The 26,260-nt window shown below is 38.5% G+C and overlaps 1 protein-coding gene across 2 annotated transcripts in view; it reads left to right on the top strand.

Annotated features, from left to right (window-relative positions):
* DPB (Transcription factor DP) overlaps positions 1–16,688 on the top strand; it is a 29,278-nt gene extending 12,590 nt beyond the window's left edge. For both annotated transcript variants that reach the window (XM_089139036.1, XM_089139037.1), the window contains exons 6-10: positions 1,389–1,535; positions 1,649–1,717; positions 6,456–6,554; positions 14,982–15,052; positions 15,170–16,688. In XM_089139036.1, the coding sequence (XP_088995162.1) occupies positions 1,389–1,535; positions 1,649–1,717; positions 6,456–6,554; positions 14,982–15,052; positions 15,170–15,407 (624 nt within the window). In that variant the 3' untranslated portion in view covers positions 15,408–16,688. The remainder of the gene's footprint in view (positions 1–1,388; positions 1,536–1,648; positions 1,718–6,455; positions 6,555–14,981; positions 15,053–15,169) is intronic.
* Positions 16,689–26,260: the final 9,572 nt, after the last annotated feature.

Raw genomic sequence — 26,260 nt, 5'->3', positions numbered from 1 at the left:
TTCAAGGCATCCTTGGGCACCTAGGCAGTCACTTTACAGCCTTGCTGGTGTTGCCTTGCATTTGGAGTGTCTGAATGGTGCGGTTGCCTTGCTGCCTTTTGTAGCCTATGTATTGACTTTTGAAAATTCTAATTTAACTCACCTAATCACTCTAAAATATTCAAATAGAACCAGGACTCAAACTGAAGCTATGATTCATGGTCAACTCCTAATTATCACGACTAAAATATGACTTAATTAAATGATAATGAAAAGTTAAATATTCTAACTACTAATCTTGTGTACTAACATTGCTGCCACTTTATGGACTTGTAAAGTGGGCCCTTTACATCAATGAAGCCAAAAATAAGAGGCTTAAGGCCTAAAGAACCCAACGATGAGCCAAGATAAAATTTTCTAAGACCCACTCGACCCATATGGGCAAATCTTAACTGTATGGTTTTGAGTAAAACTTAAACTCAGTTCTGTAAAATGAAAGAGCAACACCACTTGATCACATCCATAAATTAGCTAAAGATGGGGGTAATGATCCAATGCCTCTCCCATTCAACTGTTGTGATATTGTGATGTTGTGCTTGCATCTATTAAAAATGTTTAAAAAGTATGTTATAGAAGTTTACTCCTTAAAACATTGGTGAATTACCTTCAAGAATGAAAAAAAGGGTGGGGGCAAGAACCGTAATATTTAATTGGAAGACTGTATGGGCCATTGGTAGCATTATCATTTCTGATACTGACCCTTGTCACTCCCTGATTAGCCTTTACTGTCTTAGGCTGTGTGCTTAGCTGATCACAGTTTTGTCCTTCTTGTTGTTGTCAACCATCAAGTGAGGCCTGTCCTTCACTCCTTTCTATCTACGGAGAGCATGACAAATGCTTCTTCCCTATTTAGTGTCACCTAGGACAACTTCACAACATGGGCATTGCCTGTTAGAGCTCTATGGACATTTGAGTCTGCCTTCTTGTTTTTGCGAACCATCACAGGGAGGTGAGTCTTAGGAAGGAGGGACAAAGAGTAATGATACTGTTCTCATAGGAAGAACTGATTATGTTTTTAGTTAATTAATTATTTTGGAGCAAGTGCCTTGCATATTCCATCTGCTTCACACATTTTACATCTATATCAGTGCCATTGTTTCCTAGGTCTTTATTGGTGTTATTTGGGTATTAGGGTAGAATTGTCCTAGGGGCAGTACTGTACTTGTACAGTTGTACCTCTTGTATTCTATTATTAAAAAAACCTAGCCTATTGTCAGCCAACAAGCCATCGTTTCCCAGATTACAACAATGTTATATGATCATTCCTTTTGGGTGGGTAACCGGTTTGGTGGTGCATAATTGATACCCTGTTCATCTACCTTAAAGCTACTTTTTTTTTTGGCTAACAGCAACAATATGATGAGAAAAATATACGCCGTCGAGTGTATGATGCCCTGAATGTTCTCATGGCTATGGATATCATATCTAAGGACAAAAAGGAAATACAGTGGAAAGGTCTGCCTCGCACCAGTCTGAATGATATTGAAGAATTAAAGGTTTGATTAACCACCATTCTTTCTTTTTTTTTTCCATCTGTAATGGGTGCCAGACTATGTGGATGATATTGCATCTAATATGCACTGATTTTCAGTCATTGTAATTGACGCAGGCAGAACGGATGAGTCTGAGAAACAGAATTGAAAAGAAAGCTGCTTATCTGCGAGAACTAGATGAGCAAGTAAGTGCTTGTACCATATTTTTGTAATTCTGTATATTTTTTCATGCTTTTGTCGTAGGCTACTGATAACAGTCATGAAAGATGCTGAGGCTTGGTCTGAGGCTCATGTCAAAGTGAGGCTCGAAAAAAGTACCTTGAGAAATATGTCATATATCCTTGAGCATTGAAGCTCTGAGGGTAAGACAGACCTTGCATGGATGGTTGGTTTGCTTTACTAATATACTTTCATGGTATCATCAGTAGTGTGATTGTTTTGTCTTGATTGAAAACTAATTTTTTTTTGGGCATCTTCTCCTTCATCATTTTAGGGACTGCTGTAACATGATTGAAAACTAAACTTTGTGTTTTTGGGCATCTTGTCCTACATTATTTCAGTCCTCCCTTATTCTAGACTGATTGCAGCAATAATTTTATTCTTGAATTGGGTTGGCTGCAAGGATCTTTTGATGCAGATCCAGCACTTTTTTTGGGCTTATTTTCCTTCGAATATGCCTTGGGTTGGGCTGTGCTAGTTATGGGCCCTTGATGCCATGGGGCTTGAATGTAACAGGTACAAGGTCCAAGTATGAAAATAACTAATTTATTCTCAAGTTAAGTGCAATAATGTCCTTTAGTATGTAATAAGGACTTCAGAGTTATTTAGGGTTGGGTCAGCTGCGTGGTTGGCTGGTAGTTAGGAACTCCTTTTCAAATATAATTGGTGTGAGATGTTAGTTTGAACATCAAGTAGTACGAGTAGTTTTCGGAGTTCAATTCCAACGAGGAATTGATTTAGCTATTGAATTTTATACAACATTGGTTCTGTCGATTAGATTACCATATATACTCCATTGTAGAATTGGGACTTGGAGAATAGAATTTTGCATTAATCAAAGTCGGATTTTCTTCTGAGAGAGTGGTTACTGTTGTAAGTCTAGTGAACCAATTGTGCTTGGTGTTTAAAGTCCAAGTGCTGCTTCCCTGGTCGTTCAAAGTCTAGGAGAATCATGGGTGCTAGTCTCTTGAAGTCCAAGTTCGTTCTTTGACGGTGGACTTGGTTTACTACAAGGTTCCACCCTAAAGCTTTGGAAGCTTGAACTAGGTTAGGGGTTCTAATCACAATCATTTTCTCTTCTTTTTCTCTTTCTCTTTTTGTTTTTGAAAACTCTAGTCTAGTAAAACCTACCTATGGCATGGGTCTACCATTGGAATCTGCCAAAATTAACCCACAGCTTGCATATATCATCCCCTCACAAGCATTGCTGCCCAGAGTTTGGTTAAAACCTAGCATGCATTGATCCAATTGTATTCAACTTTTTTAAGTTCGACAAGCTGCTGCCATTAAATGACTGCAACTATTTTCTGAGAACATATTCATGTGCAGCTTAATCCAACTATCAGTTCTTCATCTGCTTTTGACCATATGATTCCCATTCCCATACCTTCTGACAAAAACATTTGTATCTCGTTGCCATCAACCAGCCAAAACCCCATATCTGGAATTCTCTAGTTTTCTTTGGAAGACCCAAATTTTAGATCTATTATTCTAGGCATCAGTTTGGGCCTATGTTTGGATAGGAAAACCCTTTTCCCCTATTGGAGTTCAATCTGGATAACAGCCCCAAATTCCATCCACAAGCCCTAGGGACCCCAATTTCAAATTTTAGCAAATCCTAACGTGAAATTTTTTAATTTGAGTTTTCTTGATTCCCTTATTTTGCCTGACTCAGGTTCTTCCTTTTGCTTTTTGTTTTGGGAACAAGTTTGCCCTTTCTGCATCATATGCACTACTTACAGTTCTACTATTGACTTTGATTGTTTGAGGCGTTTATTATTTTAGTGGGTCCATAAAGGCATAAGCATCTTGAGTCAGGTGTTTGAACCCATGATCAACATCAAATATCCATTGACAACAGGGGGTTCTGTTTTTTGTAATAAGGAAATTTATAAACAGAGGAATCTATGTCCAGCCTCGTGTGATTTGACAGCCACTGAATGATGAATTTTTTTTTTGGTAAGACTGAATGATGAATTTGTACTGTCTCTGTGTGGGTGTGTGAGACAGCAAACCTTGGATTCTGAGGTAGAGATGGTGAGGGGCCATCTCCTAATTGGTGGGTCATCAACACATTCTTTCTTTTTTCTCTCTCTTTTTCTCCATCAGTTCTTTGTTTCTAGTTTCATTGTCCTGCCATAGACCAAATCTAGAGGTATCAAGCTACCGCTGTGTTTTTAGTTTAAGGCTGTCCTATCAAGTTCCAGTAATCAGGCATGAAAGGGAGCCCCAATGTTGCAATTCTGCTGTTCTGGTATTCTATAGCAACAGCTTCAAGTTCATGATCTCCTGGTCATATCATCAGATCCAGCCTAGAGTATCATACCCTCTTTGGAGACTGTTCTGATGCAGTTTTGGTGGGGTTGCTAACTTTGTAGTTTACCTACTAATACCTAGTTGCTTTCATATCCCATGTTCAGCCATCCAATCAGGCTGGGATTTTAATGGGTTATTCGAGACTACAAGAACTGCCGTGGACAGGAAAATCAAACTTGTCCAAGTTGTTAGTTATGAAGTTGGCACAAATAAAAAATACTACCAAATATTAATTGAATACAGTATGATTCTTGTAAAACCAGGAAATTGTTTTTGCTTGCTTTTTCTGGTATTTTGTTATTATTTATTTTATAATGGGGAATAGCTAGTCTCTCTATCACAAAAAAATTTCTGTGTTTGTGTACTAGAAAGATAAATATTTCCAAAGGTTTTGCAGAGCAAGTTGTTTGGTTTATTGGTGATAGTGTTTTCTTTTTTGTGATAAATGGTTGTTTTTGTATTAGGAGAAGGGGGGCTATAGAAAAGGCAGTCTCCTAGAACCCCACTTGCGGAAGGAAATTCCATCATAGGAGGGCATTCCCTCCCAGCCAGGGTCCCACATGGGAAGGAAAAAAAACCAAAACCCATTACATTCTAAAGTAAACATGAGCTTCTGCATCCTTCTGAATAAGTTCCACTAGCTCTTCTGGAGAATCACTAGGTGCCCACTCTACTTGGCTTTGTGTCAGCTAGATGCCAGTGATGAAATCAGCTGGCTGGTTTTGCTTTGTCCTCACATGCATAAATTTCCTTACATGATGGCAGTTCTGTCTTATTTCACCTTTCAAAGGTTGGAGTATCCACGGCCCTTGGATTCTCCTTTAATAATGTCTATTGCCAACTTGGAATCAGATAGGATAGAAGCAGCCAGCAATCCTTTTGATATGCAGATCAAGCCTTCATAGGTTGCTTTCATCTCCATAGCTAATACTAAAGCTGTTCTCCTTGCCTGCAAAAGCCAGAATGGGGTCCGCCTTAATGCCTTATCACTCTGCCATAAGAAGCTGCTGGGTTGATTAAAGCCCCATCACAATGCATTGCAACCATATGTTGAAGAGGCTTGAACCAGGAAAAAGCTCTAGGCAGCTTAGACAACCATATTTTCAATATTATTATTTCAATTTTTAAAAATCTCTCTTTAAATATAATGGTAGCTTATATAGACGGTTCTGCTATCAATGTTGTTCTAGTGTTTCACAGTCAGTCAAGTTGTAATTGATCCTAGGTTTTGGTTGGTAGTGGGGGTGAAAAATTAAGTGAATTGTGAACAGAATCGAAAAGTTTGGGTTTGAAGGGAATGTGGTGAATGATTGGATTAGGTTGGGTTGAAGGAGTGAGGCTTTCTTAAAGTTGAATTTAAGGTTGAAAAAATAAAATGGTGGGGAGGAGGTTGAACAGGTTCTGTTGAGAGGGGATTGAAAGTTGGGGGTTTTCATGATTACGTGACAGGGTAAAGATGATGGTTGATAGGAGTATAGTATGGTTTTCTGGTGAGAGTTTGATGTTTACATTAGTGATTCATAACAAGGGTTGTTTTGGAGGGTTCAATAAGCTGTCGTAGGAGCAGGAAATAGAAAATGGAAGATGAAGAGAAGTAAGACTTGTCATCTATGAATCTATCTTTATAGAGGTCTATGAATTCATATCATGATAGTATAAAAGCTAGAGTTTGATGTGTAGGGGGTGCAGGCCCATATACAGATGAAGAATCTTCACTACATATTATCCAATGAAAAAAAATCAGCAACTTCAAAAAATATTTCAGCTGCACCCGATCGGGAAAACCCCAAATCTAGCCTAAAACATTGTTTTCCACAGCATCACTAGAAGGCTAAGTAGCGAGGAAAGCCATCCATATAGTTGGCCTGCTAGATTAATATCTTTCCATTTTATGGAAACATTGGGCACTTGGCCTTCTGACCGATAAAATTCTTGGCAGATTTTTTTTCTTTAATAAAGAAAAAAAAAAAAAAAAAGGAGCATGTGTACTGAGTAACGACTTTGCCCCTTTGTGATTGTTTTTCTGTTTTCCCTTGGTTTCTTGCCTTTTCTCCTCTTAGGGTTAGTTGATAACCTTGGCCTGATTCTGTGTTCTCTCTTCAAATTCTACTTTTTTAATATTTTAATCCATGAGAGAGTTATTTGGTTCTAAATTGGGTGGACTTGGCAAGCAAAGTTCATGTGCAGACTCCGCATGATTTGAGAACAATAAACCCTCTCCCCATTTGATCCACTGATTTCCTTCCGCATCAGTCCGAAATCCCAATATATTGCTATTCCCATTTTCTAAACACTGGTTATTGAAAATAGGTTAAATAGACTTTTCTTCTTACGGCTTCAAAATGTTATGGTTTTTTGACTATGTGCGACTTCTCTCCTTTTATCAAGTTTGTAGGTCTTCAGAATTTGATACAGAGGAATCAGGGATTATATGGCGCAGGAAATGCTCGTGTAGGAGGTGTGGAATTACCCTTTATTCTTGTTCAGGTATGATTGCTGTACTTTCCTTCTGTTGCCTCATGCCTACTTTGCTTTTCCTGCTCTGCCAGTAAAACTTTTTCTTGGACCTAAAGGATGCTTTCATAATATTAGAGGAAATACATGGTAATTTTTCATCACAGATGGAGTTACATAAGGAAGTAATTTATGTACAAGATTAAGAGTTCTTTCATAATTACTGGTGGAGTATTATGTATTTAAATAAGCCTCTGGTTCTGACCTGAATCTCCCTATCCACTTCTAAGAAGAGTGCAGCCTTGATCACCATAATCTCCTACTTTTTGTTGGCTCTCCCACCTGTACTCCACTTACACCTGACAGCTTCTTGGTCAGTCATTGTCTTACATGCTAGAACTCCTTTAATTGGGTAAGTAACCCTGAAAATGTTGTGCTAGTCCATGCACATGATTTACTAGGTTGACTATCTTATGTAAAACACAGTTTTAGGGTTAGGGTTTCTTGAATTGATTCTGTAAAATTGAGGGTTGCCAGAATCTTCCAGCAAATAAGTCGAAAAGATGTTGTGGGATGTTTGTGGATTTCTAAAGAATTTATAGGAAGGCCCTAGAGACAAGTTAGGATCGTTGACAAGTCACTCAAGGGATGGTTTTGAGATACCCAAAATTAATATGGGATGGGAAAAAAATATTAAATGGTGATCTTGGATGTCTAATACTATTCCTAGGGGTGGTAGAAAAGAAGGATAATTAAGTTGGATCAGTATGGGTTGGATCTTGAGAAGAAAACCAGAACTTTTCTATCTCTTCGTTGCTCTTCCTCTTCCTTTCCTTTTCCTATTCTTTTCTTTTCTGTTTTCTGGTTCTGCCACAAGCAAGAAAAGACAGAGAGGGAGGGCTGAGAGGGGTTGGGGGGGGGGTTGTCGTAGGGTAGGGAGGCACTAGGGAAGATCGTATGGGGTGGGGGAACGGGCTGGGATGTTGTGAGGCTTGGGGAAGGCTGCTGCCAGGGTGTATGGCCGCAAGGGAGAGCGGGAATAAGGGTTGCGCAGGAACAGGGGAGGGGTTGGGGGTGTTGTGCAGATCGGGAGGGTGGGAAGGGGGCTTGCGGGAGCTAGGGAAGGTGAGGGAGGGCCTGGGGGAGGCTGCGAATGAAGGGGAAGGGGAGGTGAAGGCTTGTGATGGTAGGGGAGGAGGGGGAATGGGATGGGGTTGCTTCATCACAGGGCCCACACTAGTTTGCCAACACCTGTCCTCTTGTTAGGAAGGGGTGCAACATCTGGAATGCATTCTACCATGATAACGTGCATGGTCTGGAGTATATCCTGTGCCTCATACCACAGGTGTACAAGAGGGCATGTGTGAAAACATAATCAATCAAGATGGATGATAAGATCGGTATAAAATGCAATATAATCACATGGCTGCTTGGACAATGGGTTCATCTAAGGATTATATACACATTCTACATATCATAGTGCCCTCGACACAATCATCTCATAATTACGAAGCACAGTGCCCTCAACACTCACAAATATATCAAAGTGGCTTAACATCATTCACAGGCCACATACACACATCACAATAGTGGTGTACACATCGATACCCCACCCCCACTTCCCAGCACCATGAAATGCATAAATGCAATATGCAAAGCAATCACAATCTGTAATATGCCATGCTATGCATGTGCTAGGCAAGCAATCATTCTAGCATACAAGATGACATGAATGCATGACCAAGGAATAAGCACAAGATCCATGATGCGTGAGAGCCTAATATCTCACTCATCTCAGGACTTGAACTGGAATTCAAGATCTTCTCGAGCTTGGCCTATACATTACAAGCATAACTCATCGTCCAAAACATCTTTAGATCATCTACTTAGGGCCAAACCTTACTGAACCATGTTTGGAATGAGGCCTAGTAGGTGTCCTAGGGTTAATTGATGTATTGGAGCTTTCAGGGAAAGGTTGGCCTTGCCTGGATTGCACTAAGCACTCCAGCCCATAAGGCGGCAGCAGGAAGCAGCTGGATTGCTGAATCAGCCTAATTCCCTTGCTGCTGTTTCCAAGGAGCTGCCCAATTAGGTTGGTTCAGCTGGATTATTTTCCTTGAATCATGTTACAGCAGTCTCAAGTCTCTAGATTAGATTTGAGTCCTCACATTTGCCTTGAATCACGGTTCAAAGATAGGATTAATCAGGCACATAGAAGGCCTTCCCCATTTCACTAGGTTTTAGCATCCACCACTTGGTCATTTCTCAAGTCATCGGCCGCAGTACACATCATAAGGTTCCAACATTTCTTTAACACCAAACTGAACTTGCCCAGCCCTTTAGATACAAACCCTTTTTCAATTGGGTGATTTCCACTTGTTAGTAGGGGTGCAAGTTTGGCCCTGACCCGCCCTAAGCCCTCCCTGAGCCCGAATAGGGCTTGGACTCAAGATTTTTGCCTTGAGGGTGGGTTAGGGCCAAAATATTCTGCCCTGACTAGGGCCAAGGGTGGACCTGGGATTACTCTTTGTCTCGCTGGGCTTGTCCAAAACTGTCCCTTATTTTTTGCCTTGACCCTGGCCTTGATTTTGTCCCTGATGCTTGATCTCAATGAATTAGGAACATGGCCAATCAGGGCCAGAGATAGGGCCAAGTATAGAGCCAATCAAGGCTAGGGCCAATCAGGGCGGGATGGGCTTGGCTTGGCCCTGTAGGGTGTAGGGTCAGGCACAATAATCATTGGCCCTGAATTAGGGTCAAGGCATGAATGGGCTTATATTAGAATATATAGGGCTGGGCTTGGGATTGCAAAAGCCTCGCGCAGCCCGGCCCTGTTGTGGCCCTACTTGTTAGGGCTCATTTGGCTTAGATTAAGTCCTACTACGATCCATGTTTCTAAATCAGCCTTAGAGAGGCTTCCCCTCACTAGGACAGCATCAGCACATCACATGTAACATGTTCAATACCTAGAAATTCACATTTCAGAGGGCGCAACATTATTTTCCCTGAATCCATTCAAATGATGCCACTGCTGTCCCAATGGGTCAAACCCTTAGGGCTTTATTCAGTTAATCAATCAATCACATAACTACAGCCCTAAACAGTGGTTTAGCCCTCAGCCCTAGTTCCTTAGGGCATCACAACATCGAGTCATGTCTCAAATTCAAGGTGTTTACTCAGTTATGGGCTAATTGGGTCTCTTAATAGCATCAACTAGTCGAGAAGCACATTAATTCCATCATGCTGGAACAGGGGTTATGAAATTAGAGTTGCACTAATTCTGATTTGAATCCAAATGGTCCTCAGACAGCATTATTATATCATTAATCTCATCTTAAGATCATCTCTATCAGTCTCACTGTATGTCCTCAATCACGGTTTTAACATGGTATTTACATCAATTTAATCCAAACTTGTTCCCACTAACTGCATACATCAAATCCTAAAGAGAAGAAACTCAAAATCATGGAATTTGGGGCTTATCTTGAGTAGAGAATCAAAGCCCTATGATTTAAGACCAAATTGATCCCTAAAACTCACCTTCTTCTCCAAACCACGAACTGACTTTGCAATTGCAGGAAAACCTAAATTTCATGATATTCCTGTCCTTAAAAACCAGCTTGGTGGGTCCCCTTGCCCACTATCCCTCTGTAATGACATTTGCCCTTTTGCCTAAAATATCTAATTAGGCATTATTTAGTAGTTTCTATTTGACAAATGGGCCTATTCTCATGCCGAATCACTGTTTTAGGCCTAATTAATCACATGGGATGTCGTTAAGGTGTTAATTAAGTCTACGCCCACTAGGGGCATTTTGGTCATTTTGATCTCTAGGGACATCTTGGTAATTCTGACCTTTATTCCACTTTACTCCTTTATACCCCTATTATACTGAGTTAAATAGGCCACTCACACCCTCTTGAGCACATGACCACATAGGGTGGCCCAGTCATTAGGCTTTAGGCCTAAGCACAAGGCTTTGGCGCAAACTTCAAGCATCAAGCTTTTAAGCATTAGGCTTCAGGCTCCAGGTTTCTACCTTAGTGCCTAAACTCTAAAATGTCAATAGTAGATTCCATCAAAATAAAAAAATGAGATTCCTACTAACCTTACCTTCAGTGTTGATGGCCCCTAAGGATTTTGGGTCTTTGGAGGAGCCTCCACCTATAGAATTTCAAAAGTTCAATTTCTGGAAATTGGGGTATTACAAAGAGGGGGGGGGGGGAGGGGGTGTTTTGGGATGATGATAAAGGGTTGGATCCAAAGATGGGAAGGTTTCTTCAGTTCTTGAATGATCCTTGGGCAGTCTTTTTGATTCTTTTCTTCTTTCTCTCTTTTCTTTTCTTTCTTCCCTCTTTTGTCTTTTTTTTCTGTTTTCAGACCTGCCGCAAGTCACAGAAGGGGAAAGAGAGGGGCCGAGAGAGAAAAGAAGGGGAGAGGTGGTGCTGCAGGGTTTGGGAAGGCGGGGGAGGGGCTTAGGAAGGATGCAGGGAGTGGGAAGGTTTTCTAGTGGGCTATGATGGGTGGGCAAGGGGGTCCTTGGGGCTGCGATGGTAGGGGAGGGTCCTAAGGGGTGGTGCAAGAAAGACAAGGGGTGGGGGAGGGTTCTTGATGGGAAAGAAGGGTGTGGTGGGGGTTGGGTTGGGAAGGGGCTGTACTCACTGGATTAATGCTTGAAGATGTAAGAATTTGAAGAAGATGATTGCAAGATAGCCGCTGTGGCCATCCAAAGAAGACCACGATTTAGTCCCCTCAAATTCGGATTCTTATATTCAATTCAATGTAAGTTTACAATAAGAGTAGAGGCCTATTTATATCCCTACACAATGAGGGAAAGACTTGACTCTAAATGGGAAATAAAGACTAACTTAACTCATGGTACAAATTTAGACCGAAATGGTCAAAATTTTGATTGAAATTTCGGGTTTTTGCTACCTTGAAACAAAACTTGCTAGATTTCGTAGGAGTCCTAAGTTTCGACCAATATGGTCAAAATTATGACCGAAACTGGTCGATACCAAGGTTTGACCAGTTTCGGTCCATTTCTTTTATAAAACTCACTGCTTTCGGTTGAAACTTGGGATATTTTGCAGCTTACAACCATTTCCGCCTTTGTTTTCCAGCGGGGTTTTGACACTCCAACTGGTTTTTCCTTGGTTTTTGTTTATTTTTAACCGATTTCACCTAATTTTTACAACTCCTTTGCCTTCAAACACCTCTTAAGCCACAACAACTCTTCATGGGCCCAAGTCCAAATTACAAAGGAAATTCCAAGGCCCAAAGTGATATAAGGCCTCTATAGCCTCAGGGGCGTTGCCCGCACACCATTGACGGGCAGGCCCCCCGGACCCCTACCCTCCCACCAGGGAGCAAGACCCCTGTGTCCGTCGGCAACAAAATGTGAAGCATGGGCCATGCCAAACAGTTTAAAACTTCCTGTTTTAATGGTTTTTGTTTTGTTCATGATGTCTTAAATGATCTTGTATTGATTTGAAATTAATATATACTTAGTCTAGAACTATGATCTATGATTGTATGTTAACTTATTTTTTGATTATTGCTATATTTAATGTTTTATTTAAAAAAATATTTTATAAATTATGTATATGGAAAAGCTCACGTGTATACATGATGTAGGGGCTTGAACTTAATATACGTGAGACACCATTAGTGATCTAGTTGGTCGTCGTATTTTGTCGACTTGTTGTATATGTAACTATTCTATTAAACAATTCATGTATGTTGATGATTCTATGCCTGCATGCAATACATTTTGTAGTTCTTGGAACCATTCATTTGTTAGTCCACTTGAAAAGACTTTTCAGTGGTTTTTTTGGGCAAACTACTGATTATGTTTATTATGCTTTAAATTGGTTGGAGGCAAGAAATCAGATGAAATGGAGGCCATATAACCCCGAAACCTAGGTCGAAAAGTACCAATGAGATTTCGATTTTTGGCCAGGTTGAAACCAAAACCTCGATCCTTAACTAGGGTTTCTTTTATAGACTAGGATCCCCTTTACAACTAAGTAAATAACCACCACACAAAGTAAACAATTTAACGTGCAATAAAAGACCTAATTATGGAATCTTAGTTTAAAATAATTCCCAAGTGGCACTAGAACTCACTTTGATTGAAACAAGGAATTAAAAACAGATTTGGACTCCAAAAAATAAAATAAAAATTTTGAAATTAAAATGATTAACTAAGAGGGGAAAATGATCAAATTGCTCTTGAAGGGGTTTGGCCAGCCCCTAGTTCCACCATCTTGATTGGGCCTTGAGGCCTAAGATAGGGTTTTGGCCAGGGGGAATTTTGTGCTTACATCATAGGGTTGGTTGCCCTTGAAGGGGTTCAGCCAGCCCCTAGTTCTGCCATCTTGGTTGGGCCTTGAGGCCCAAGATAGTGTTTTGGTCAGGAGGAATTTTGTGCCTACATCATAGGGTTGGTAAGATCTAGGGTGTGATGTGAGGGTTATGTCAAGAGAGTGGATGGAAGGCTACCAATGGAGGTTTTGGGTTTCAGAGATGGTGGAATGCTGCAGAATTTGAAGAAACTAAAAAAATAGGGTTTTAATCTGGTGCAGAAACAAAGGATCAAGATCTAGCTTTCGAGGGTCGTTTCAGCCAGCCAGAAATCGAGAAGTGGTTGAGATGCGTCGAAACAGGGGAATTTTGGGGGTAGAACTGACCATGCGATGAGCTGGCCATCGAAACTTGTCAAAACTGCCTAAACTTGTTTGAAACTATAGCCAAAACGGGTGAAATTAAATTGATTGGAAACTTGGAGTTAGTCGTAGGTTGGCATTTTTTGGTTGAAAGAACCAAATATTTTGAAATATTGGTTGAAAATACCAAGGTTTCAGAACTTGTTGATTCTGGGACTTCTTGTTTTGATTTGTTGGCAAAAACTGAGGTTTAACTGAAATTTTCTGCCCATCTCAGTCGAAACTTGAACGTGGCAGAAACAACCATAACAGGCTTGTTTTATAGGGAGCAAGTTTAGAGTTGGGTTTTCATTTTGTGTTTGGCCTTTGATCCACTGGGTTTTCTAATAGTAGGCAACTCTCGTGAGCCAAAAATGTGTACTTTTAGAGTTTTAGGTTGTGTAAACAATTTCAGAATCTGATGAGTACCAGTAAGGTGAAGAAGAGAGAACAATGGAGAATAGGGGTTGGGCGATAGAATGTGTGTTCTATTGTACAAACCAATACATCGATATTTATATTGTAAAAGAATTACAAAAGGAATATAACTCATAACTCTTACGTAATTAAGCCTAAATTTTAATTGGAAACTCACTTGGACTGATAGGTAATGAATGACCTAAATCATTAAGCGAACCCCGGTGAGGGATTCCTCCTATTGAGTTACATATATAATGTTTTCATGCTCTTACAGGTTGCATATGGGATCAGCTAGTTTCTTTCTTTCTTTATTTTTTATTTTGGTTACTTTAACTGAACTGGTTCCATGTGGTTCCATTTAATCTGTAAGTAATTGTGTTAATGGGAATGTTGAGTGTTTGGGGTCTAGATCAGTTTCTTAGTCAACAGCGTAAGTTTTCTACCCTTCCATCTGACCTCTTGAATGTCCAGACCATGTTAATCAGTCTTCTTCTTATAGCGTATCAACTTTAGACTCTTGTCCGTAAAGAAAATCCAATATTCTGATATAGTGAGATGTAATCTAATCCGACTCCATTGGAGTTGCTTTTTTACCTGCACTCATCCACAGTGTTGGAACCCTTGCTTACTTGTGATTGCATCCAGGCTCTGAGGGATGCCATAGCTAAGCTTTAATCACTTTTCACTATAATGTAGCATGTTGCCTATTCTGCTTGGAATGCCCCAACTTAACGTCTGTTATATAGGTTGCAGAAAGTAGAAACTATGTAAAGATTTTGTTTTTTTCCCCCCGCTAGTGTTGTATGCTGACTGAAGACACCAACTCTTCTTTATCTGGGCTTGGGACTAGTAGTAAACACTGGCTGAGTTTTAATTCTTTCTCCATGTGTTTAAATAATTTCAGTGATATCACTAATGCTCCCTAGGCTCTCCGCTCTCATACCTTTCTCTGGCCATTTCATTCACCTGCACTCATGTTTTCTTTTTCATTAATTTATTTTCAAGTCTTGTTAGTGAAGTGAAATCTAACCACCAGTTATGGAATGATTTGTTGTTAGTGAAGAGTGATATAGTCATATGTGGTAATGATTACGGAAGTTTCTTTGTAACTTTATCTTCCCATTAATTTCAATTGCAACCAAATGTAGACTTGGTGGATTTGGGTTAATCAACATCAGACTGGTAATTATCTATACCTACTGATGAGTTTCACCTTCTTTAAAATGCTTCCTGGGTGACATCGTGTTATTGGGGGTGATGATTGCAAAATTTCATCTTTGATGTCCAGTAATCTTGTCATCATTATTTTGCTTCTGGATGCTTTGAATTGCAGACAGGACCTAATGCAACAGTCGAGGTGGAAATATCAGAGAACATGCAACTGGTGCATTTTGATTTCAATAGGTAAAAGTAATGAAGTTGATCCAATTTTAGTATGTGCCAACTAATTTTATCAACTTTGCCATTATTACAGTGCCAGTCCCTTGTTAATCTGTATTTTCTCTGCAATCCTTATTGCAGCACCCCTTTTGAGCTGCATGATGATAATTATGTTCTCAAGGAAATGAGGTTATGTGAAAGACCTCAGGGAGATGATGGTGCTGATGATTCTAATGTAAATGAAGCAGAGGGTTCGAGCATGCTTGATGTGTACCAGTCACAGATACCCCATCCTTCGAGGTCAAATGCTGTGGGTATGCGTCCTCCTTCACCACCTCTTCCAGGAATATTAAAAGCACGAATCAAGCATGAGCATTAATCTGTGTTCTTAGGTTTATTATCCTGCTAGGAGTATTGTTTCTTTTCCTTTTCTGTATTATAGTATGTAAAGTCAGTGGCCAGAAATAGTGGAATACCCATGGTCCATCCGTCAGTAGATTGCTAATGAGTTGAAAGGATTGAAAAAGCAAGCAAACCTACCCATTCTTCAATTCTTTCAGAAGTTTCTTTCCAGGCGATCATCTGGTTAAGGAACCCATATTTGATGTAATTACTTATCATATGGAATTTCATTTTCCCCTGTTTGATATTTCTTTTCTCAGATGTAATAGTAGGTCAGGACAAGCTGATTATTTACTTGCCTCCTCTCACTGCATTGTCTAGGTCGTATGCATTGGTTCATGTCTCTGGATTGCATAACCAATTTGATTGATTGTTTAATTAGAGAGAATTGATGTCTTCTAATTAAAGTTACTTCAAATGCTAGATTGAGTAAGCTGTCAAATTGCACTTTCACTCTATATCACGAGTCATGACAATATTGTTGGTTTGTGGGCTGTTCCCGCGACGGGTTGTCTCCAGCAAGTCCTTAATGAGATAGGTACACCGACAGAATGTTTCAGAAGATGTTGATGCAGTGGTTAGAGTGATGTTGGGGGCATGCAATCATGTTTTGTATCACTCTACATGCAAGAAGAGACTTGAGTTTGAGTTGGTTGGATGCAGAATGAAAGTTGGGATGAAGCTAAATGACATTGGTGGAAAACCCTGGGACTCATTTAAGTGAATCTACAGGAAATACAAACAGATACTGTACAGTCTTATGGTTGGCTCTGCTTTTTTGAGTATTGCTGGTGGCGTTTCATCTAGGTTTTCTTCTTCTTCCATTTCCTGTTTCAGCTCTTAGCTAAGAGCATATGGTAATCTATTGAGCTGAAAAGAGCAGATACAGAGGTACAAAGACTCATGGGGTTATCTTCAGCCGCAGCTTGCTTTCTGGGGCTGTATTAAGATCCCATCTTTAAGTTCTTTTTATGTTTTAGAGCAGGTTGCAACCTGCCATGCAAAATGGCCTACTTGGTTATGATTTCTTTTCCAACGGTGAGACTTGTCTGTTAAGTACATAAATGGGTTTTTTTGAAACACAACTAACTACTCACTTCTGTTGTAGAAGTTTGTCCATACTGTGTTGCAGTCTCAGAGAACTGTCATGGTGAGTTTGCCGGTCAAGTTATGGATAGAATGAAATATAAGAAACTTTGGTGAGTTGAAGAAATGGATAAGAAAAATAAAATAAAAAATAATTGAAAGCTCATTTTAAGACGATGGATGACGAATTTTTTTTTTTTTTCTTTCGGGGAGGGGGTGGGTTGGGTTTGGTTAGGGGTTGAATGATGATTTCTCTCTCTCTCTCTCCCTCTCTCCCTCCAATCTTGAGTTCTTGACAGGCCTCCTTAATTATCCCTTTACTCCCCGCTGGATGTTTATCGTATCTGATTTCCCTCCAACCTACCTGTCAATTGCATCATGGATCTTTTATATACCTTCTGTCGAATGATTTAGGAAGTTTGTACTCCCATAAAAGGAAGATTATGTTACAAAGATTCGAGTGCAGTTTATTTACTAATTTGCAAAAATGCTAATTGATGGATAGGAACAAATAGATCAAATTTTCCTGGGAAAAGAATTTATTTATTTATTTTTTGGTAATAGGAGAAATTTTATTAGAACGAAAAACCATGCATACATCCAAACTGCAATACATCAAACAACAAAAATCAATTAAGAAACAGGGGAGGGATCTGACTTTAAAGGAAAGTATCTTGTGGTAAAGCACCTTCCTTAGTCAAGGAATCAGCCGACATATTTGCTTCACGGGGACATGTGCTAGTGATATAAAGGCAAAAGACTGGATCAGCTCAAGGATGTCAGAAATGATAGGATAAATCTTCTAGGGCGCTTTAGAAAGCGGTTTTTTTAAGATCGCAATCAGAAAGTTGTCACTTTCAACTTCGAGAGTTGTTAAAGCAAAATCCTTCGCCTAGATTAAAGCTTGACGCATTGCCATGGTTTCTAAGGATAGAATATCGTGGCACTGCGAGCCACTCCCAAAGCCAAACAACATCTTTCCTGAGGAGTTGAGCTAAGCCACCAAATCCCCTTAAGTTTTTGTCTTTGAAAAAAGAGCCATCCACATTTATTTTAATAACAGGAGGGAAAGGTGGGACCCACGTGATATGAAAAGGGCGAATGCTTCTCTAGGAAGATTAGTTGCTGAAATTCGTCAAAATAACAAGGCTGCTGATTGGTTGTCTAAGAGGCGGCTATTCGGAAGAGATGATCTGATCTTTTTCAATGATCCCCCCACAGGAAATGACAGACATCCTTAGAGAGGATTGTCTCATGAGTTGTGCTTTAGTTTGATTTGTTTGTTTTTTTGGGTCTTTGACCCGTTTTGTAACCAAAAAAAAAAAAAAAAAAAAAGATAAATTTGTAGTAGACAATAAAAAAAAAAAAAAAAAAGTTTCATGTGCATATAAATATTATTATTAAATTTATTGAATTAAGAACCGTTTATGTTGGATGGTCCAGATTTAATATTGCCAACTTTAATGTTTTCTATAACTGTTCAGCCAAGCAATTTACATGGCCGTTCAGTACCACCTTTCCTAAATATAATTCTTTTTGGCAATTAGATATATATAATTTATAGCAAACCTTAAAAGGGGAAAAAAATTATATCTAGAAAAAGAAAGGTTAATAATATTATGCCTTAGGTTTTTTTTGGACTATAACATAATCTTTATGATGATAGTCTTTGAAGATATAGATCTTGAAGGAATCTCTCAGATCCCCAAAGCTGAGATATTATTGTTCTACTATCTTAGGGGAGATACTCATGTTTTTATTTATCCAAACTTAAGAGTGATATGTTTGATCATAATAATAAAGCGTCATTTTCAGTCCGTTTGCAACCATTATTATGATTAGGCATTATGAATATAGAGGCTTTGGACTAAAATTCAACTAAAAAAAAAAAAGGTTAAAATTTGTAAATTACACAAATAAAATAATATATTTATGAACACATCACACTTGCATGTATAAGTGTGTTATTACTAGTATTTGAAAAATGAAATTACAACCTAACATCCATAATTTTTGTGCTACGCAAGACTTGAAACAACTATACAGTGCCAATATGGATCAATTGAGACTACATTTATTTTTGGAGCTAAGGTTGGCCTAAGCTGGCTTATGTGCACCTTCACTGCATCTAAAGGGGCAGCTTTTACATATAATTTGAATTAAATGTACGATTTTGCCCCTAACCCTTGAAAGTAATTGAACTCTTAACCTCATACTATGAAGCATTGGTTTTTTGCCGACTAGGCAACCCTTCGTAGTTAGACACCACATTTTTTTTGTAGATAATGCTAAATATCTATTCAATGTACCGCTAGATGGTTTCCATAAGCCGTGTGGCAAAAACATTAGTGAAGGAGATCATCAACATTACGGTTCGTGGATCAATCCTCCACCCATATCGAGTTAATCGGTTTTAGTCTATATTTCGGTTCGTGTATCATTTTCCACCCATATCAAATTATCCGGTTTAACCGGACATATCGAGTTAACCGGTTTAATTGATTTGAGACTTTGACCGGACGGTCGTATGGTCTGGAAGTCGAAAGGTCGAACTTGATTGATTTTCTTTTTCAATAAAAACGATCGTTATTCTTCATTCAAATTTTGAAGTTTTAAAAATCCGACCGTTACCTTCATTCAATATAACTGACGCTCCCTCTCCCCAGCCAATTCGATCCCATCGTTTATCTTCTTCGGTCTTTTCTACCAAAGCCCTCAATTCTGCTGCTGTTCTGATGATTTTGCTAGCAATCTCTGCAAACAAATCGGAACTTAGCATCCTCTGTCAAGACTGTCAAGGTATTCGAGGATAGAGAAGACTTCAGTGAGAGGATCAAAAGGAATGAAGTCGAGACATCCCATCCTCGACTTCCTTGACGAGTCTTGACAGGAAATAATTTTCTTTGGTTTGCAAATCTTTTTATGTTTCCGAGGCTCGACACAGGAAGACTTTGAAGCTGAGTTGCTCACCACAATCCTTGATCGTTATCCTTCCGTTTCGCATATTCGTCTTACTTCCTCCGATTACCATCAATTCACTCATCGTTCTCTCTTCTGTTTGTAAATCGACTATGCGTCCTATAGATTTATGGAGATCTGAGTGCTTCACTCATGTTGGACTGTCTAATTTGGTTATCAATTGAGCTCTTTGGTCTGGCTTGATCTGGCTATAGCGAAGGCCAGGAACTTGGAAAAGTTATGGCTCGTGAGGTGTAAATTGATTTCTGATATGGGGATGGGGATTTGATGTATTGCGGTTTAATGTATTGAGTAATCAGGTAGAAAAAACTTATCCACACCATATCTGTACTTTCCCTGTGTAATAAAGACTTTTATTTTTGCTTTCCCTGTTTCTTGCATAGTAATCTTGAATCAGAGTTATTTATTTATTCTTATTGTTGCCTTCTCTTTGAATGGTTGTCTCCGTTTTGCATTACATAGGAAAAAAATCCATAGAAAGAATGTATTGATTTCCTGAGGGCTCTGTTTTTTTTTAATGTACAACTGATCGACGTCATAAAAGGACTAGATGTTGTCCTTTGTTGGTATCTTCTAACTCAGATGTTCCCACCAGATATGAAATTCCATTGAGAGCAGAGGGTGATTGTGTGTATTTTCTTTTATCCCTTGTCTTTGTGCTCCTTTATTTGGCGAGTCTCTGTCTTTTGTGCTTCTTGAACTTATTGGCTGCGAAGTTTGCAATTATGGAGTTTGTTTCATAGGAAGTAAGGGGAAATGATGTCAAGTTCTATCAGAAAGCCTACTATTTCATGCTCAAAGATGTTAAAGTACAATATTATACAGACGGAGACTGAATGGAGATTTTATCTTGGTTTTAGGAAATAGACTGGTTACTAGCATTTCATCGCTGGTGGTTGATAATCCTTGTTAACTAAACCAATCCCCCACCCCGCACTGAAAGAAAAAGAGAAAAAAACATAGAAAGAAAATAAAAATGAAAGCAGTTGATGAGTTTTCAAAGTACTAGTATATGTTGAAAAGGAAACACAGATGGTCAAAAATAACTGGGTCCAAAGACCAGTTTACAAAGTGGGTTTCAGCTTATTGTGCGCCCTTACATATTCAGAAGGGATTGAGTCAAATGGGTGGGCCAGTTGTGTAGGTTACATGGTTAATGTGTTATAGTGGTGGTTTTTGACTACCCCCTTGTCAATGTTCATGAATTCCCTTCATTTAGTCGAATTGTTTTTCTTTGTGTTTTCCCCCTAGGTCTGCTGTTAAATTATTCAGTTAAAGGTCTTTAGGGTGTTGAAGAGTAATTCTGATGGGTCTGAGACTGGCTGTGTGCTATAGTTAATGATCACACTCTTACTATATCTTTCACTTGGTTAGCAGGTAACCCATCCTTTGTGTGATAGAAGCTCATTATGTTGCGTTTGAATGCTGTTTCTGAATTGCAGATTCAATTGGACTGTGTGGAGCTGTACAGAGTTTGGTGGAGCTTGTGAGAAAGATTCATGTGTGACTGCAAGATGTAAAGTCATGTCTTTGATTTCTTCAGTTTTAACAAGCTTAGGAAGGTCACCTCTTATTCAGTGTGGGATTGCAAGAATTTTCCATCGGACTGCCACTGCATCTGAGGTACTAAACAGTCTTTCCAGGACATGTTTCAAGGTTTAAAGTATCAACCGACATGAATCATATCTTCGGTGATTTTAAGAGGAGTACCCTGTTGGTGATGCATATCCAACACTGCAGATACACATGAAATAGTCAAGGTACAAAAAAAGAAAAAGAAATACGTACATAGATAAGCAATATATAATCATCATATAACCATGAAGAGCAATGAATGATGAAACTTGGAAAGGATGGTATTGTAGCACTCCTTGATTCATTTTTTAACCCAAGAGCGTGAAAGAAAAAAACCATGATTAAGTGCAAGATATTAGACTCTTGTTAACGAATTTTCCTTTTATATTAAGTTTCTGAATCAAAAGGGGGTTTTTTATGGAGCATATATCAAACGTTTATTGTATTGGTACGTATGGAGATGTATCAACCAGTGTTGGCGGATGCATCTTGATATGTAAACATGCATACTATAGGTATTAACACATCCTCAAACCTTTTTATAGATTGAGTTCTTGGTGTCATTAAATATCAATTGTATTGTATTGGCTGATAGAATTTGATGGTGTATTTTGTAGAAGATGAGGAAGACGATGACAAAGACTAAGAGGCATTTCCTATAATGCTGGCCTATACAAATTGCTGCTTATTTTCCTTATGTGTTATGTAGGCATCTAAATAGCTTACCTATTTAAGATGCTTTCTAGGTACCACTGCATACTTCATCTTAGAATAAATGAATGAAACTTTTCCTTTTAGATGGTTTGTCTTCACTCATAAATAATAAGCCTGCTTATACTTATTTTGTCCTAAAAAGATCTGTTTTATGATCAAAACCAGGCAATTCAAATGCATTGAATTATTTTCTGGTCAATTGAGTACTGTCAAACACTGCTTTGGATGTACACCAAATGTACTTTGCCAGTTCATCTTGTTTTTCTGTGTATAATATCCAATTTTATATCATTTCTCTCTTCCTCTCTCTTCTCTCTCACTTCATTCATTTCATGAAGTCCTGCACGTGTTTCCCAGACTTCTGACCCTTGCTTTTGTCTAAGCTGCTGCTATGTAGCTCAATACTATCAGTTTGTCATCTTGTCCCTGTGCGCTGACATTTACTGTGCCTAAATGCTACAGTTTGTTTCAGTGATGCATGCTACTTCAGATGCTGGGAAACAATTTCAGCAACTCAATATTGAAGAAGAGGACTGCAGTGGGAGAGTGGAGCAGCAGGTTGGGAATTCAACTCTGCTGAGATGATTTTGACAGTCTCATCATCCAATGTTAGTGGTCATGCAAAGCTGTAGCTGACCAAACCCAGAGGCGAGTGTAGAATTGTCTTTCTGCTTTAACTTTGTGACTTCTTAACTCGTTTTGTGTGTTTATTTGAGATACCCAACAATTGCATAGGTCTGAAGGAAAATTTGATTTATTAATTGATCTTTACCGGAAATAGCTTGGGATTCACAATTTGGAATTCATGTCTGTATCACAATCCACACATCTAATAGAGGCAATTTCTTTTCTTTTTGGATGAATTAATAGAGGGAATATCATGACATTGAAATGTTGAAAAGAAATATTATGGAGTCAGTTGTCATGGATCAGTACCAGACTTTTTTTAATTTTACTGTCCCCCATAACCTTCTTTTAACCAATCAATTCTAGTCTACTTGCATTAGTCAGTTGTCATGGATCAGTATCCAGACTTTTTTTAATTTTACTGTCCTCCATAACCTTCTTCTAACCAATCAATTCTAGTCTGCTTGCGTTTGCTTTAGTTCAGTACATACTTTGCCATTCTCAGTACTTCTATCTGACTGTTTTCATTGGATTTAAATTTATTTGCCTATTTTGTGAAAAGTAATGGAATAACATTTAAATGATATTTTCATTAATTCTGGTTTTGTACAATTTCCAAGAACAATATATAGTATCAAACTTGGGTTAAACATGCATGTACTATTTCGAAACTTGGTTTGGGTTCACAATGTCAAAAATGGGCAGCATGAAAACCTTTTGAGACATGGAAATAAGTTTCGAGTTGGCCTCAAGAAAGTTCCTGGTTTTGACTGAGATATATGGTTGAAACCCGGCCTATCTGGGTCTCGGGGCTGGGGTGAAATTGAGGTTAGAACCTTACTAATAAGAAAAGATACAAACTAACTTAACTCTATGATTCAACTCACATCACAATGGGGACACTCCTCTCTGTTGTGAATGGTCCTTGATAATATCTATAAGAATCTGAGACTGTTTTCTTTTCTTCTCTTATATTTTGTAAGGTCTTATTTGTAACTTGGGGATTTTCTTAGTCTTATGGTAATTGGACTAATACGCTGGGGAGATCAGCCTTTCTTATTTCAGATTGGATTCAGGTTTTTGTTGATGTTCGTTCTTTTTATGCCTGGTTTTCATGAAACAATTTTAGCAGATGAGGACTTCTACTAAGGTAGAAATCTTGGGCTATTTTTTAGTTATTATTTCTTTTCCTAATGTTTTCATCAAAGTTAGAAGGTGATTTGTTCAACAGAAGTTCTGCCTTTTCGCTTGTTAATTATATACACTCTACCTTTTTCGTTTTTCGTTTTTAATTTATTTAGGATAATATTATCTTTTTGTAGCTAAAATTACAACTAGTTGATGGCATTGTTGTTTCAATCGGTAGGCCGTTCATGTAAGTTTGCAAGGCTCATGATTTCAGCGAGTACTGCTTATGTAGTAAACTTGAAATTTCTGGATAATTTATTCATCATTTTGGTGTTTAGTTGGAGGTTAAATTGATTCAGCTTTGGCTGCAGTTGCCTTTGAATGTAAAGGTTTCATTAAATGGACTGAGGTCAGTAGTACCAAAATGACGGTTCATTATCACCCTCTTGAAGTTTTGACTTTAGGTCAGTAATCACTAGCCAAAGAGTGGTGTTGGTATGGCATCTATGGGCTGCATGGGAGATTTTCTTAGTGGACTTCTCTAAAATATTATCCTGAATTCAAGCTGTTGTACAAGCCTTAGCTGCTTTGGATTGTCTGCATTCAGTTGACAGCCTTTCTAGAAATTAGGTTAATTCTGTCATAACTTATCTCTTTCTTAGTGGCATACACTTATTTTTTCACGTCATTTGTTACTTATTTAACGGTTCGGTTATAATTTAATTCTTTTAAGTATATGTGCAGAATCATGTTTGTCCAACCTTCGTGGACGATGATGAACCTGTCTAAATGCATATTCGATCTGGCACCATCCGGTATGTATTTCTTGTAGATTTTAACTTCATTTCAGATATGCTTATACTTCTTTCTTCTTCAGCCTCTAGTTAAAATTGAAGGTTTACTTTCATGAACACATTTAAGAAATATTGCTTCTGTTCATTGATGATGCATTTGCAAGGTAGGACTGACCTCAATAGGGGCCTTTATAGTTATTAGGGGTTATTGTTGTCATTTAACATTTGGTCTTGTTTTAGTCTGTGTTGGAGTTCAAGTTCAGCGCACTTTCTGTTTTAGGGTATGAGCTAGGATCTTAGTCTTTATATTTCGATGCATGTAACCATCTAACTTCAGTGTTGGAAACGAATAAAAGGTTTTTCTATTTTGGGCGCACAAGTATTGCCATTTCTTCAACTTTTGTTTCCTTAATTGGTCCCCAATCCCCATACTCTATTGACCTAGTATAACTTGGCCGGTTCATGCAAGGTCCTCATGTACTGGCTGGCTGATAGTTGATCCCTGTGAATCTAGGTATACACAAATGTCCTTCACTGGTAGGAGTGATGTTTTAAGCATTTGAGGGAACCCACTCAAGATGATCCTTCGACCAGGCTGTCTCCCTGTTCTGAGTTTTATTTCTAGAGTTACATTAAAAATCTCTAGTTTTTTCAGGCTATAGTCACAGAACTAAGTTTTCCAGATTTTCTCAATTTTATCTCTAGGTTTGATTTATAATATGGGAATTTGATTAGACCTAAGAGCTCAAGAACTCGACTCCAATTTGAGTTCCTGATTTTGATTGGTTACATTCAATCAGTTAACTCAATACTATCTTCTAATGGGTATATCCCGCTACTTGTTTGTGATTGACAATAGGTTGACCTTGAGAAAATGTTTGGCTTCTCTGTTGACTTTTAAGATGATTTATTGGTTTGTTTTTACTGGGGTACGTTTTCTAGGAGGCGTTTAGCCCAAGCTCAACTTACCTACTGCCCGCCACATCTGCTTATTCCTGGTTCTTGTTCTTCTTTGATTCAGTGCGGCTTTAGAATAGTATTTTGGAATATCATGCTTATGTGCATTCCTTCAATTTCTTTTCTTCTAATATTGTACTTCTGATTGAGTGTTTTATTCTGAAACTGCAACTTTAAGTTCTTATAATCTTCAGGATTTGTTTTCAAATCACTATTCGGAATTGTGAACAGACACACAGAACAAAGGAAGAAGAAAAAAAATTAAATAGAGCAAAGATCACATGCAAATTTAATGTAGTTTATACACAATTAAGATATGCTTTCTCCCAAGTGATGCTGAAGTTGGGAAGAGAGGATTGAGAAGTGCATGATATAGAGACTAGTTGAGGTATTGAAGACATCAAACTTCTCTTCGTTCCTCATTTTTTAAATTGATTTTGGAGTTGATTTACGTTTACTTAACGATATAGGGTTGTTAAAGTTGGTGTTGAACCATTTATTATTATCTTTCCCTTTCCATTGACCGGGAAAGATGGTGATGCTTTGATTAAGATTTCATGGGTGGAGTGCACATCCCTTTCTTTGCGATATAGGGATGTACACTCTTCTGTTCATGATCTGTTATGAAATGATGCATGATTTCTGTGCTTGGGTTTCATTCTTTGATGCACTGATACAGAGTGATGATCATTAAACTAGTTTTGAGCTGTTTTTCTTGTCTTTTATTCTTTTTATTTGGATCAGGTTTGGTGCTCTTTGAATCAGTGTTTATATTGTAGTTGCTTCTTATTCCTCTTCGTGATGGCTTTTTATCCTAGAACATGGTTTTGAGTGGACATATGCTGCATGGTTTTGAGTGGATATATTGCTTTTTATACAAGGTGGTTCTTCTTACCCATCCTATGATTATGTTTTGTTGGTGCTCTTATTCATTAATATATTCCTTTTTCTGATTTTAGACCAAATGTTT

Source organism: Hakea prostrata, chromosome 11 (genome assembly GCF_041222555.1).
Source record: "Hakea prostrata isolate BN-2017 chromosome 11, UWA_Hpros_2, whole genome shotgun sequence".
NCBI classification, from domain to species: Eukaryota; Viridiplantae; Streptophyta; class Magnoliopsida; order Proteales; family Proteaceae; genus Hakea; species Hakea prostrata.
This window is presented reverse-complemented; position numbering and strand designations above follow the sequence as displayed.